Source organism: Vidua macroura, chromosome 16, assembly GCF_024509145.1.
Source record: "Vidua macroura isolate BioBank_ID:100142 chromosome 16, ASM2450914v1, whole genome shotgun sequence".
NCBI classification, from domain to species: Eukaryota; Metazoa; Chordata; class Aves; order Passeriformes; family Viduidae; genus Vidua; species Vidua macroura.
The window spans coordinates 16199174-16214572 of record NC_071586.1 but is presented as its reverse complement, the minus strand read 5'-3'; the positions used below and the strand labels follow the sequence as shown (position 1 = coordinate 16214572).

Genomic DNA, 15399 nt, shown 5'->3' with positions numbered 1-15399 from the left:
CGGTCAAGGGCTGTCACTGCTTGATCCCATGGTCACGGGGGCATCGTGCCCTTAGTGATGCCCATTCCCCCCGTGCTGGCTTTGGTGGCTGAGCAACACCTCCACTGCCACCTCCTTGTTAAAATTACATCTTAAAATTGTCCAGCGAATGATTTCCATTTTCTATCTCCTGCCACTGCTCAGAGCAGGATCCTGCCCTTCCAGGCTTCCCTCTCCTGTCCCTTCTGAGCCCCACACATCACAGAGGAGTCAGGGCTCTCAGGTGTCACTGCCATGTCCAACACCGACCTAACAGTTCTGTTTAAAACACCAGCACCTGGTGAGCAGCACTGGGACACAAAATGCAAATTACAGGGAGTTTAACCCTGTGTGCAAACATGTGCTGCCAGATTCCAGACTGGTTTTGGCTGGAAGGGACCTTAATGACCACAGAGCTCCAAGCCCAATGGACAACAGCTTTCCAAACCCAGAACAAAGCAGCCACGTGGCAGCTTCGTGTGTAATGCTACCTGAAGCAGCCAGTGCCAGCGCCGAGAGGGGCTGCAGCTTTGGGGCACACCCCACGTTCTACCCTACAAACCCCTAGCTCCTTGGCACGTGGAGCAGCACACACCACCCCCAGCACCCTCCACCAGGGCAGGTCCTGCCAGTTCTCCCCAAATGAAACCCCTTTGTAAGTTATTCTTCCCACACAACAGTCCCCAGCAAGCTTTTTTTCTCTGGCACTACTGTTAGAATCCTGGAATGGTTCGGGTTGAAGCACCACAAAGCCCACCCAGTCCCACCTCTCTGCCACAGGCAGGGACACCTTCCACTACACCAGGCTGCTCCAAGCCCTGACCAACCTGGCCTTGGACACTTCCAGGAAGGGTTGGGATGCTCCCTGCTCACGTGCAACTCCCACTGGAAATCTCACGTTGGGTCATTTACTGAAAACTTTTTTATTGTAATCAAAAAGTGACATAACAGGGCTGTAATGTATTCTGCATTTTATCTGCTGGTATTTGGTAACTGGTACCAGCTGCTTCTGCCAGGCAATTAAAAAAAACCCGAATGTGAAAATCTTCACAGTACAGTAAACTCCACCCAAAATAATTAACGGTGGTTAAAAAGAAGATGCCCCAGCAAAACCTTTCATGTTACATGGTCACAACTCACAATTCTGTACAAAATGTTCACTTTTATAAAGCTCTGATGTAAAAATCAAATAATCAAGCAGCAATATTTTAAGTGCAGCACAGGGTCTTTCATGTCATTATATACAACGCTTGAAGTCGTTTACATTTTAACAAAGATCATACAGATGACTTAGTAATTAAGTCATTTTTTCATTATCTGTCGGCTTATGTCGTGACAGATTTCACTTTTTGGTCATCTTTCTCTTTATCTTTGCTCTTCTTCGATTTTTTCTTCTTGTGTTTGTGTTTTTGGCTCTTTTCCAATTCTGTTTCATTTCCCACATGTTTCTTATGCTTCTTATGTTTCTTGTGCTTCTTGTGCTTCTTCTTCTCTTTCTTCTTTTTCTTTTTCTTGCTGTCCTGACTCTCCCCTGAGCTGGCACTGCTGCTGTGGCTCCGTGTCTGGCTCTCGGAGGGGCTGTGGCTGCGGCTGCGGCTGACGCTAGGGCTGCTCTGGCTCTGGCTCCTGCCCACCTCTGGCTGCTCGGCGGGAGCCGGGGCCGCCGCCTCCTCTTTCACCTTATCCACAGCCTTTTCCTTCGCCTCTTTGGGCGTTTTCCCTGCAGCCTCCTCGTCCTTTGCAGACACGTTGCTCTCGCTGTCGCTCTCGTTGTAGTCTGGCACGAAGGCGGCCTCGTCGGTCTCGCGGGCGAGGTCGGACGAGAGGCGCGCGGCGCTGCTCACCGGCGCCTTCGGCTTTGCCGCGCCTTTATCGCCCTGACCCGCCACGTTCTCCTTCTCCACTTTAACTTCTGGCGAGTCCTGTTTCACTGGGGGTTTATTCCCACCTGGCTCTTTCTCCTTATTGCTCTTGACTTCTGGTACATGCTTCTCCTTTTCCTTCTCTTTCTCCTTCTCTTTGCCTGGGTTTTTATCCGGGGGTTTGTGTTCCTCAGCGGGGCGCTTGGGGTCGTGCGCAGCTTTGTGCTCGGTGGGCTTGCGCTCCCGCGGGGGGCTGTAGCTGCTCCGCTTGGCCTCCGCAGGGCCCTTTTTGGGTGGCTCCACACGCTCCTCTCTTGGCTTGCTCTTCTGCACTGCTGTGGAGTCTCTGATCCGGGATGGGGAGTCTTTCCTCCGTGCCGATTCGCTCTTCTCATCTCTGCGCTTGGAACTCGAATGCTCCCTGCTGCCATCATGGTCAGACTTCTTGTCTCGGTTGGGAGTGAAGTCCTTCGTGGCAGAGCCACGGCCACTGTCATGCTTCTCTGAAGATCTGCCATCTTTAGAAGACTGAGATACAGTTTTTCCATTTCCTTGTTCAGCTGCACGTTCTGAGTGCTCTTTTTCTGGCTGAACACTGCTCTTCCTCTTCTCAGAACTGTCCTTCTCTGACAAAGAATGATCCCGGTCTTTGGTTTTACCTTTTTCACTCGACACAGAACTTTTTGAACTCTTGGCATCATGTTGGGTGCTTTCATAACTTGCCTCTTTTGCAGCTTTCTGTATTTTCTCCAGAGGCTCTGTCTCCTTTTCAGTGTGTTTGAGGAGGTTTGGTGCCTTTGCACTCACAGGTTTGATAACACTGGCGGGTTTTCCTACAGTTGGGGGCACCTGGGTGGTGGATTTGATGTCTTCCTCTTCAGACTCAAAGTCATCTTTATCCCACTTGGACTGAGGGACCTGGATCATGATAATGACATCCTCAGCAGGGGCTGTTATGTCGTTGTTATACTCCTCCAGGGTCTTAATGACAGTTCGTTTGGTGTCTGGCTTCTCCTCAGGCTTCCTGACAGGGCTTCCCCCAGTGGAACTCGTGCTGGGAGGAAAAACATGGACATTAGTAATGGGATGCACACACAGCCAACTTTGGGAACATTTTATAAAATGGCTTGTGTTTCAATTCTAAATTCTCAGCATTTTCCTCAAAGATGTTCAATTAAGGGAACAGACAAGAGAAAGGCTGAGTCCACTGGCTGAGATTATGAGCAATCAATTAATTTAGTATCTTGCTACTATACATTTAATTAACAAAGACACAAGATTATCAGATTGGGGACTGTCTGATCTGGTAATTCCTTCATGTCCTATTTCTCCCAATGGCAGATAAATTAGATATCCATTCTTCTTTCAACATGAAAGCAAGCAATTATGGAGAGGTACAGACAGGCAAAGTTTTATCCTTATGCCTCAGTTCTTCCTTTGAAAAACTGACCTTTTAAAAGCTTTTTAGATTACCAAAACACTATCTTAAGTCTTCAACAAATATCTTAAATGTTTTGAGTTTGCATCACCAACAAATGAACCCTACCAGCTTCCTGTGCAGGACAAACTGCTTGTTTTCCTTAAAAACGTCTGAGTTTGACCCAAGTATTGTTTCATAAGGAAGATCATGGATTATTCCCTTGTTTAGCACCAATTTAGCTGTTCCTTTCCTTAAGCACCATAAAGAGTTGGAGGGGGGGAGGAAGAAAGAAAGAAAAGGAAAAGAACTGCCTGAGGTACCTGGTGTAATCCACAAGAGTCGAGCTAGCGCTGTCAGCTGCTGTCACTTTCCTTCTGGCTTTCCCCTTTGTCTTTTCCGCTTTAACTTTGCTGCTGCTGGGCTCAGGTTTCTCCACAGCTTCTTTTCCAGGTGGCACGTTTTCTCCGCTCACAATCTTTTTTCCAGTTTCTCGGTTAAGTTTAATCTTTTTGGACGGGTTGTTAAGAAAAGCAGCTTTATCCTTTTCCGGGGTCCGCTCTCCTTTCTCCCCCTCGGGCTCAGCCTTCCCCTTGGGTGATGTTTTCAATTCTGCAGTTTCGAGTTTATAGGCCTTTGCAGAAGCACCCTCATGCTCTTTATCAGCCTTTTCCTCTGCTTTTCTTTTCCTTTTCTCAAGTTTGGCATCGGAAAGTTTGCCTTTCTCAGCAGGTTTCTTTGACTTCTCCTCCTTGCTGGAGGGCTTCTCTGCCTTGGCTTCTTTAGGATGCTCTTTCTTTGCCTTCTCCTCCTTGGCTGGTCTGGTTTCTGGGTGATCCTTCGTCACTTTGGGATGAGCCTTCCGTGGTGTACCAAGAGCCTTCTCATCTTTCTGAGAGGAAGAGGTTTTAACACTGTCTGTCTTTGGCAGCTCTTCCTTGACTTTTTTCACAGGAGGCTCCGTTCGAGGAGATTTTTCGCGATCGGGGTCCACCTTTTCCTGGGAAGCTTTAGCTGGTTTTGCTACGCTGTCTTTCTTTGGAGCAGCCGCCACTTCTACTTTCCGCTTTGTTTTCTCAGCCTTTGCTTTTGGCTTATCCTTCTCTTTTTTCTCCTTTTCAGACACTGGCTTGAAAGCAATGGAATCTGCTTCCATGGGCTCATCCCTTACAGGGGTGGCATCATCCCTGCTTGGCAGCATGAACAGAGAGTCTGTTTTAGCATCTTCTGTTGGAACTGGCTCTCTTGGTTTTCTTGCCCCTTCTAACAGCTCAACGTTGGGAAATGCTTCATTCTCATCCCCTTTTCTTCTCTTCCGGTGTTTTTTATGTTTATTGCCTTTGCCATCTCCCAATGGATTTTCCACCTCCTTCTCTTTTGATTTTGTAGGATCTTTGATGCCATGGCTCTCTCTCCCAGGCTTTTCAGGGTAGTTTCCAGCTACATTACGATTCCTGTGGCTCTGCCCGGCAGGATACTCCTCCCTCCGTCCCCGAGCATACGGTGAATTCTCTCGTCTGGTCCCAGGTGGGCCAAACCGTTCTGGAGAGAAGTTCTCTCTGTTCACTGGAGGCCGTGGCTGAGCGCCCACGGCATAGCCCTTGTAAAACTTCTCGTACCACTCTCTGTAGTTCCTCTCCCACTCTCTGTATCTCTCCTTCTCAAAGGGGTCTCTGAAGTCCACCGAGCGGCCATAGTAAGCCTTCATGTCGTACGGGGGCACCTCTCTGTAGCGGTTGAAGTACTCGCGCTCGGCCTCGCCCTGCGGGACCGTCCGTTTGGTGGGGGACTGGCCCCGGAACACCGGAGACCTGGAGCGGGAGTGGTAGCGCCTGTAGGGGGGCGAGCGGGAGCGGGAGCGGTGATAGCCGTGGGAGCGGGAGCGCGAGCGGTAGTTCCGACTCTTCCCTTTGCCTCGTCTCTGATAGGGCGGCGACCGCGAGTAGGAGCGGGAATGGGAGCGGCTGAAGGAGCGCGAGTAGGAGCGGGAGCGCGACGAACCTGAGCGTGACTTGGAGTAGGTGTATGAGCTTCTAGAGTAAGATGAAGCACTATAGGGAGACTTGGACCTTAAAAAAACACAACACAAAAAAAAAAATAGATGAAGTTAATTCCAAACAGTCTTTCTCCTCAAATCTTTTCCTCCCACATTTATTTTTTCTTTCCTCTCCACATGCTTATGTCAAAGCTTCTTTCAGCTGCTGACATAAAGCTACTGCAAATTGAAGAACTTGATAACACGTAAAGGTTTCTGCTCACAAGACAGAACAGCTGCTGCTTTGTTAGTGTCAGAACACACAGAAGGGTCAGTCTACTTCCACTCACTCTATCACATGAGCTACCAGAGCTACGGACGGATTTCAGGTGGTTACACTGGCCTCTACTGGTACGGGAACACACACATTTGTCACTACGCAGCAACCACATGCAGTGCAAATCATTTTTGTTGCAGTAAGATGCAAAAAGAGCAAATCTGAGTGGCTACAGTGCAGAATCACACCGAGAAAACACCAGGTAGCCTGAAGACAGCAAAGCCCAATGTTAAAATGCCAGCTTGGTCTAGTTAACTACACCCTTTTTTGGGAATTTGGACAGGATGCACAATCCCAATACTGCAAAAGATCTACAGACAGGCCTGTGGCATCCACACTGCCAGGCAGGTGTCCCAAAAGCATCCTGCACGTCCCTCCAGCTCTAACCAAGGCAAGTGACGGCATTGCAAGAAAAATCCCATCTAAAAGCTTCTAACCTCAGTCTCTAGTCACATGCCCCAGTGCCAGACTCTGGGAAAGTTCCTGACAGCACTGCTAACAACTACTCCTACCCAAGGGATTTTTGGGGACAGAAAATAGCAGCTACCCTCAGGTTTTCTTCTACTATTTATTAATTGATCATTTCACATGATTCATATGTTCATTAGCATCATTCCTCCTCTCCAAGTCCCTCACCAATTTCAGATTTCCTTACAAACAAGTCTGAGCTTTTACTTCCCAAGAAAAATTTAACAACGTCACCCAACAAGTGAAAGCCCCCAGTCTGCAGTCCAGATTCAAACATCTCATCTATCCACATGAGATGGACAAAAGCAGAAATGAGGACAATTTCTCTCACCTATTTCCTCCAAGCTGCTTGGACTGCTCAGTTACAATCAGAATAGCGAGATGCTGAAAATCCAGCCCTTACAGCTATTCTGTTCCTGGCCTCCTCAGGGCTGTCAGGCAGAGAAGGACACCACTGCAGAGACACCTTAGCAAGACAGACCCTTAGTGCTCCTTCGTGCCTGCTGCCCAGCGCTAATTCAGTCACCTGCAATCTCTGCTACACTGGAGCCAATAGCTTGCATATGACACTCCTGTCACTGCTCATCCCTCAATCATCCAATCCATCTAACGACAGGGAGGTGGAGTGGAACTCCTCCTGATTCCTCTAGACAATCTGCTTCTCCATTACGGACATGTAAAGCAGTTACCTGGAAAACGAACGCCTACGCTCCTTTTGAATCTTTTTATATTCCATCAATTCCTTAGCAAAATCATTTGTAAACTCATCAAGTTTGGACTTTTTCTTTTCCCTGTTAAAATAAGTTTGACCTTTATTACAATTATAGTTTGACCTTTATTACAAAAGACATCAAGAAACAAAACATGGCCAATATGAGAAAATGTTTACTGCATGCAATGCAAAAGGTGAACATCCTATTTAAGCAAAAACAGTTCCTGCAACTTTTAGGAAAAGTTCTAGAATTACATTTGTCTTGGTTTAGCTTTGCATATTTACCATCTGCGATGAAAAAGTATATTGGAAGAAACACTATGTCACTTTTGCTAGGTCAGATGCACTTTAGTGTAACTGCAGTCCAATACGCTCCCCCGATACAGACATGAAAACAACGCAACGTTAGTGAGCCAAATACTTACTCCTCTTTAAGCCTCCGTTGCTCTCTGTAAAACTCCTCCCTAGAGAGAGGAGGTGCTTGTGTCGTTGGGATGGTGTTTGAATGAGCCGCTGGCACTGCTGTTGGGACCCAAGCTGATGACATGTTTGCAGGAGCTGGGGGATATCCGGGAGGGGGGACAGTGTACCCAGCGGATGGAGGCTGCCCAGGTGGAAACTGAGGAGGAAACTGTGGTGGTGGTACCCCCGGAGGAAGAGGAAGAGCATGGGGTGGTGGAGGATACAAGGGAGGTGGAGGCACAGGCACAAAGACTGGTGCTGATGCTGGCAGTGATGGGGCCTGAGTCCTTTGGGCACGGTCACTGTGCGGGCGTCCTCGATTTGAACTTTAAAGAAACCCAAAAACACGTGTCACTGTTTGTCACAGCCTGCCCTGAGCGTACAGAGGAAAGCGAAGCGGCAGCACGGCGGGAGCACTCCTGGTTCTCACTGGTCTCCGGCTTTCTGTTCACTCGAGACTACACTCAGTCCTGGAGCCTCGTACTTGCCTTGCACATCCTCGCCCCAGCAGCTCCCTCAGCCTTCTCTCCTTACACTCAGCTTTGGGGCTGTGGGGGAGGCTGCCATGAGACCCCCATCTCCCACGAGCCAAGCACCCACTGCTCCTCTGCCCCTCCTGGACACAGCTTGAGCTCCACGCTCCCGAGCTTCCAAGCACTGCGCAGGAATTAACTCACCTCTCAGAACTCTCCTAACCTCTCCCACACTTGTTTCCTGAGCTCCTGCCTCACGATGTATTTGGCCTGTTCTTGTCCCTGAATTGCTTTTTTTTTCTTGTTTACTGGATTTGAGATTTTAGATCATCTCGGGGACGGATGCTGGGTTTTGTTTTGATTTATCTTTCAGACTTTATAAAAACAATCACTCTTACAGCCTGGCTGTAACAAATCTCTAAGAAATGAAGGACTAATTTGACACTATGATAACAGATAAACAGGCTCCTCTCTCTAATGAGAAAAAGCAGCTTGGCACTTTTGAGATGACTAAACTGCAGAAATAGAAAACGCTCATAAAAATAACAGCCTCTAATTTTTCAATAATTTGCTCAATCAGTATCAACTCAGTTAAAGAAAGAATGTTGGAGGGTGATTTCTACTGGGAAATCAATTTCTTCAGCCCTATTCAGTCAGCAATCAAAAGGGTGCTTTTCCATTTGATCTTTTAATTACATTTAATTTTTATATGTAATTTAGGCTTCCCAAAAAGTGTTCACTGTTCAGAATCTTCTTTTTAATTATGTACTGGAGTTTCATTTTTCAATAATCTTACTGTAAGCACAGGTCCCCTTTGTTAAAGTTAATTTCAAGGAAGCCACTTGAAAATTAATTACCACTTGAATTCTCCACAACTATTATTTCATTATAAATCAGCTGTTGTCTAAGTGATGTGCTACAGATTAATTTACAACCAGTTACAACTAGTAATACATTAAATTTCTGTTGAATACTTACAGCTCCCAGCCTGGCCTGCGAAGTGCACCAGCTCTCATTGGATGACCTTTTGCAGCAGGAACATGAAAAAAAATCCCAGTAAGTTTATCTGAAGACAATTTTTTGACTAAATTCTGAAGTTCTAGTTTCTTACCAGTTGTAGGTATTGATTGTCCTTGAGGGCCCAGAAGACTTGGTATCGCTGGTTGTCTCAGTACAGGAACCTGATAGCCCTTGGGAATAAATGCAAACAGTCACAAAATAAGCTCTACTAGAACATAAGAATCATTGTATGTGTTGAAATAAAATTTACCTTCTCTTCCAACAAACTGCTGATTGACAAAGGGGAAGATTTGGAAAGCTCAGCAGCAGTCATCAGAGCAGGAGGCAAAACAGCATCAGCATCACTACAAAAACAACACATTTTTATTATTGAAACACTGCTCTGAAGTGAAATATAATACATATTTTTAAATATAAAGTCCAAAGTGAGAAAAGGCTGATTTCACTAAATGAAAAAAATATTTTAAAAGAGTCTTCACCAGATTTACACCTGTGAAGTTGGCAGGCTCCCGAGGAAGCACTGCTGAGGAGTCTGTCTGGATGCGGCATTTAGAGAGGAAGCTCTCTGGAAAAGCATTTATTAAGCAGCACTTGAAAGGATGAGAATCCATATAACCTGTGCACTGAACCTCAGCTTTGGAAGATGCAAGAACTGAAATTCCATTAGAAAATGTTTCTGTGCTCCTTTGAATCGTGATCCTTGTACTGATGGCACAGCTGAGCCTGGCAGCCCTCTGGACACACTGCTTCTGTGCATCCAAGGCAGCAAGGTTAAAGGATGTAACCCTAAACACTGGTAAGAGATTTTTGCATGAAAATATTATTTCCTCAGTAATAAAGATAAATGAATGAGACACTAAGGTCTGATGGAAATAAATGGCTACCCTAGGAATGGCTGGCCACTTCAAATCAAAACCAGTCCCTCCTTCAGGGCAAATCTGGGTAACCAAACAGAAATACTGCCAAGGAAATTCTTGCATGAGGTACATGTTCTACTTACTGAAGTGTCCTCATTCCAGGTAAAAACAGAACCACAAGTTCCACAACGACCTGCAGCTGTCACTAACGATGCATAGGGTCCTAGCTGCAAAGCTCAAGAAAAATCTAACCTAAGCATTTTGATTTCTTTTGTATTGCTGTTGCTCTCCAGATCTCCTTACCGGAAAGGTCCATCTGGCTTTTCCCCACGGAGAGAGAGGGACACTGCTGGAGGGAGATCAGAGACAACCACAGAAGACGGATTGACTGGCAGCCCAGCTGCCATGGACGGCCCGGGGCCCAGGGAGGAGAGGGCGGAGCGGGAGGCCAGGGAGGCCAGCGGGATCATGAGCGGCTCCTGCTGCCGGGCCATGGCCGGCCGCATCAGCGGCTGCAGGGTGCGCGTTATCGTCTGCCGCATCAGCGGCGGCGGCGGCGGCGGCGGCGGCGGCAGCTGCTGCTGCTGTTGCTGCTGCTGCTGCTGCTGAATCTTACGGAGCCTTTTTGTGTAACCGGTTTCGTTTTTGAAGTTGTTGACAGCCTAGAGGTAGGGACACATGTTTGAAAAGGCGATAATAAACTTCAGTAGACATATGAACAAAAGCATTTCTACAGGAAAATCACTGTGTGTTCCTGTAAGTGCTATTAATCCTAAACCAACCAACACAGAGCTGTGAACACATCCCATGGAACTCCGGTATCAATGACTGGTACCTCAGAGTCTCTGGATTAAAAGTACTTTGCTGTTAACACCCAATTTGAAAGTAAGGACATCCCATTAAACACAAGTGTGTCCTGAATTTGCCACATTGTCTCTAATGAGCCACAGGCTTCTGTAAAAACAGATAATGTATTTGAAAAGTAAACTTAGTTTATTTGAGTTCAGCCATGCTTGAGCAGATCTAAATTAATATTTTCATCCCTTTCAGCTCTTTATAAATAGATTTTTCTAACAAAGAGTTCAGGCTAAAGTCACCACATTACCTGGCGCAGAAACTTGTTGGCGATTAAAGCATCAGGAGAAACATCAGTCTGATGGCAGGTAGGGCATGTGTGTTCCTCGGACTCCAGCAGTGCTGTTCTAATACCTGGGAATAATTAGAATATTAAAGTAGTTTATAGCCAAACTAAGTAAACTGTCTTAGTTCTCATTAATTACAAAAACAAGCATATGATTAAGAGGGAAATATGGTCTTGAATGGAAAGCATGAAGCTGTTAATGTTCTATAGTGGAAAAAACTGGCAGAGGAACAGGTTGCCAAGAGAAGCTGTGGCATCCCTGGAAGTGTTCAAGACCAGTTTGGACGGGGCTTGGAGCAACCTGGGCTAGCAGAAGGACAACCCAAAACCACTCAAAAATTCTACAACAATTTCTAGCATACAGCAGAGAGTCAATATTTCACTGTGCTAATATGTAAAGATGCAGAGCAGACTGGCACAGCTCAACTGGTCATTTTCCACTCTAGTACAACAAAATCGTTCCATGTTAATGAATAAAACACATTTCAAAAAACCGTGAGGAGGTTTGATTTCTGAAGCTTTTAATCAGCTCTAGGGAAGCACGTGGATGAAATGCTTCAATATCAGTTCTTTGTAGTCCGCAGTAAGTGCCCAAAGTTGGAGACATAATTCTGTGTGAGGGAAAGGGCTGTGGACAAAATAAATGCATTCTATATCTAATATTGTAACCATCTGCACTAATATGCACTCCCCTCATCCTCTTCCTTCTGCAAGTAAAGAGGATTTAACTAGAAACTTAAGGAGGGAAAAAAGCTTTCTGCCCTTTTTTCACCATCTACACAAGAAGAGTCTTTCCCTGTTCACGACATGCTGAAGTATTCAACAGAACTAACACAGCAATCTCCTTATCTCTTATTTCTGACCTCAGAAGATCAAATTTGACGTCTGGAATTAACAAATTTGTCAGTAACACTTACATTCATCACAGTAACTGTTTCCACAGCAGGGAATAACAACCGCATCCGTCATTATATCCTTACAAATGAGACACAACAGCTCATCTGGAATAGGATCATCTTCTTCTGATGAGGAGGATGGCTCCTCAGGTAGGAAGGGAGGCTTCTCCTTCTTTCCTATAGCATAAGCTTCCCTGGAAGTAGAGGGGGGAAAGCAAAAGAAAGAAATTAAAGGGAACACTCTTCTAAGCTTTGAATTTTATCAAGGAAAGATAATATGTGGAATTCTTCTCCCTGTCCACTGGCCTTCCTAAACACAGCTGTTTAGTTTGAACTACTTTTCCATAGCCCTAACACAAGAAGAAGGAGGGAGGAATTCTCCTGCAGAACTATCCAGTTCATTGGATCAACTAAGAAATCAGTTCAGACTAGAAAAACATTTGACAGCTCGTATCAGGTGACATGAATCCCAGCTCTCCTTTGCCAGAGGCTAAATGTAAATTGGAGGCTCAGGATAAAGCTGGTCTCCCAGTAATGACATTTTCCAACTGAAAGAAGTCTGTATTAGAGCTTCCAAAAAAGGACATCCAGGAGAGAAAATCAGAAGGGCTACCAAGAGTATTTTAGAACAGCCACTGTGTCCAGCACACACAAGTGTCTTCCTAGTTCATAGCAACAGGAAAACTTAAGCCTGCTTCACATCTGAGGGAGGGAATCACAGTCCAACAGCTGCTTTATTACATTTTACATTAAACCTTTGAAAAACAAACGAGAAGCAACAGGAGCTCCCAGAGAGAACAACCCCAATTACAAATGCTGCTGAAATGTTCTGCAGAAATAGTCTCAGCACACCCCGCGTTTAACCAGCTCCCAGGAACGTGAGCAGCAGGACCCCCACGTTAATGTTAGGCAGCAGCATGGATTTTGAAGTTGAGATCCCGTGCCAGTGCTTCCTCCCCACAATTCCAGATGCTGGCCAAAGTGGCCGCAGCGCCACTCGCGCATTTCCGCCTGCTTTCCCTCATTCCCTTTTGGGATCACTCCAACCAATCCCATACTTACGCATCTATGGTTGGAATTGCATATTTCCCAGTGTTGGTCAGCATGGCACCCTTTGTGTTGGGGTCCTTCACCTCCATCATAAAACTTCTTGGAATTCCTGTGCTTTTCTTAATTCTGGGAACAGACTCGAAATTTTTGTCCTGTTAAAAAATGCAGATGTATCTCAAGACCCACACTGGAAATGAGATTTTGGTGACTATTTTAAGCACAAAAATCTTTAACTCTTTCCTCTTACCTAGGGTAAGGACTGTGGGACTAAAACATTCCTTTCCCTAAACGAATGCAGCCAGGGTGTTCCAGAGGCTGGAGCAATGTTTTGAACTCACTGACATTCTCTAGCTTAACTACAGGTTCCTTAAGGGAGAAATCCCCCAAACCACTTCCTACTCCAAAGGGCAATTTAGAGGGAGCTGGACTCAGGGCTTGGAGAAACTTATTTTGAGATATATCAAGCACAGGGGTCCACAGAGAAAGATCTATGGGAATATTTAGTGCCTCTAACCTAGCAAAAAGAAAATTTTACTGTTTCAGGTTTTTCTTGAATCCAAAGGGTTTTGCAACACTGCCGTGCAACCTCTGTATTTCACACCAAAAGACACAATTCTTACTGTGAGTATTCATGTTTGTTATGTAACTCTCCAGATAAAAATTAAAAACTGAGGCCCTCCCAAGACCCCCAGGTCTTACCCCATTCGTTGGACAGTTCTTTATGTAGTGCCCAGGTTTGCCACAGCGAAAACAGGTGTAGGAGGGTGGAGGTGGCCCCACGGGTTTCTTCATGTAACTACAAGTTTTTGGGGAGAAAAAGGAAAAGAGATTCATGTGTCTCTCTTGTTTAAAACAAAGCATCTCTACAATTTTTACATCAACTTCAAAGAACAAGTTTCACGTTAGCAACACTTACTTGACGGGATCATATTCATGGCCAGACTGTGTCATCATAGCTTTTATTTTATCCTCCTCGGAAGCATTGGCTTCAGCCAGATTGGCAGTCTGTGCAACAGGTAATTATTTGACACACACATTAGAAACACATTTAAGCCCACGCAGCCCAAGACAACACCACTCATCCAATCCTGTAAAGAGCAGCACTACACTAGCTGAGCTTGCATGAGAGCAGCTGCTTATACCAAACAGATTTGTGCTGAAGATGGTCTGGGGAGTCCTTATGCCATGACATGATGTTTATGTGCCTGAGAACCTACTAGAAAAGAGCACTCTTGGGCACTCAAACCTTAGGCTCTGTTTGTACCTTACAGCAAGACTTGTGTAACCAATCCAATTTCCTTCAGAGGACTGAAGCTATGTGTAGATAAACAACAACATCCAGTATTTTTACGCTGATTTTTAAGCTCCAGACTATATGCAGGAGAAGCTCTCCACTGGACAAAGAATTAAGATGGATACAAGCAGCATTATTTACATTTTGCAGTATTAAAAGGACACAGAACTGCAGAGGTGGGGCAGTTAGGTTTGTTTGCTGAAACTCAGCTTCAGACACACAAGGACCAAAGGATTTTATAATCCCCCAGCAAGGCAAAATTCTCTTCAGCAGAGATTTGCCCAGCAGGAGCTGCAGGTAATGCAAACCCCCTCCTAACATCTTCCTGTGAAGTGATTTAACCACAAAGACTATATCAGGGTTTTTTTTAGTTGACTATGTCCTTTTAACACACAAATTGTAATATAAACCTTCTGCACAACTAGATCTTCGAATTACTGAAGTCAGCTGGTTTTTAAGTTGTATTTGTTCAAATGTTTTTATTACACACTAGTCCAGATACAAGCAGGGTCTAAGGGAGTGACTGTAAATGACTTGGGCCTTCAAGCACCTATCACTCAGCTCAAGCACTCATGGTTTGGTTTGGTATGCATTCATTCACAAAAGCAACCAACTAGTTTCAACATTTTATTAAATGGTTGTTTCATATACACAGTTTCTCCACAGTAACAGAATCCGGATCGCCAACTATGAAATCATTTCCATTAACAGTTACAGAAAGCTTTACAGATAATACTTGACTAATTTGTTTGAACCCAAACGGTTTACAAAACACATCCAAAATCCACAAAACATTAGTAGGAATAGACCAAAATTCAAATATGGCATTTCATACATAATAATAATCACCAGAGAACTGTTAACACATTGCCTCTGTGCTGAGCCAGGCTGCACTAGAGCCATTAGAGGGAGTAACAGTGCTGAGCCACTTGGTGTCATCTTCCTGCATTTTTCTGAACTACTTAAATATCTTCAAAAGCTTAAATGTCTACTCCCACCCCTTGGACAGCTTTGCACACTTTAGAGTAAAACTTCACATGAGGTTACAGACCCGAGGACACATTTAGGGACAGCACTAATGGGGACCAATTCTTTGGGTGGCTACCTTCCAAACTAGAGATATTTATAAATAGAATGTTTTTTTTTTTTTTTTTTGCCAAATGTATACAATTTAATTTCTGTAGTGAAGAGGGGAAAAGTTACCAGTGGGAAGAGGTTTCTTTTTATTAGAAATGAACTTCAGCCTTTATCTTGATGCCAAAGAACTAGCTGCTCTGCCTCAGGCCCTGCCTACTCTACTGCCTATAGCTTTAGGGACTGGTGGTTGAGCACTCGGCTGTCCACACAGTGCAGTCACTAGTGCTTTCCCAGACAAATTACACATTGGTGAGCAAAAATGCAAGCAGTTCCCGAGCAA

General features: G+C 45.2%; 1 protein-coding gene across 10 annotated transcripts in view; it reads right to left on the bottom strand.

Annotated features, from left to right (window-relative positions):
* Positions 1-917: 917 nt before the first annotated feature.
* The window catches only part of RBBP6 (RB binding protein 6, ubiquitin ligase), a 28232-nt gene continuing 13750 nt past the window's right edge, over positions 918-15399 (bottom strand). For 2 of the 10 annotated variants that reach the window (XM_053992540.1, XM_053992541.1), the window contains 12 exons: positions 13605-13693; positions 13388-13484; positions 12701-12840; positions 11660-11832; positions 10707-10810; positions 9905-10263; positions 8995-9088; positions 8703-8914; positions 7215-7577; positions 6767-6868; positions 3621-5366; positions 918-2934 (listed from right to left, as the gene is read on the bottom strand). In XM_053992540.1, coding sequence (XP_053848515.1) covers positions 1344-2934; positions 3621-5366; positions 6767-6868; positions 7215-7577; positions 8703-8914; positions 8995-9088; positions 9905-10263; positions 10707-10810; positions 11660-11832; positions 12701-12840; positions 13388-13484; positions 13605-13693 — 5070 coding nt within the window. In that variant the 3' untranslated portion in view covers positions 918-1343. The remainder of the gene's footprint in view (positions 2935-3620; positions 5367-6766; positions 6869-7214; positions 7578-8702; positions 8915-8994; positions 9089-9904; positions 10264-10706; positions 10811-11659; positions 11833-12700; positions 12841-13387; positions 13485-13604; positions 13694-15399) is intronic. The other 8 variants (XM_053992543.1, XM_053992550.1, XM_053992542.1 and 5 more) reach the window with 7 other exon arrangements.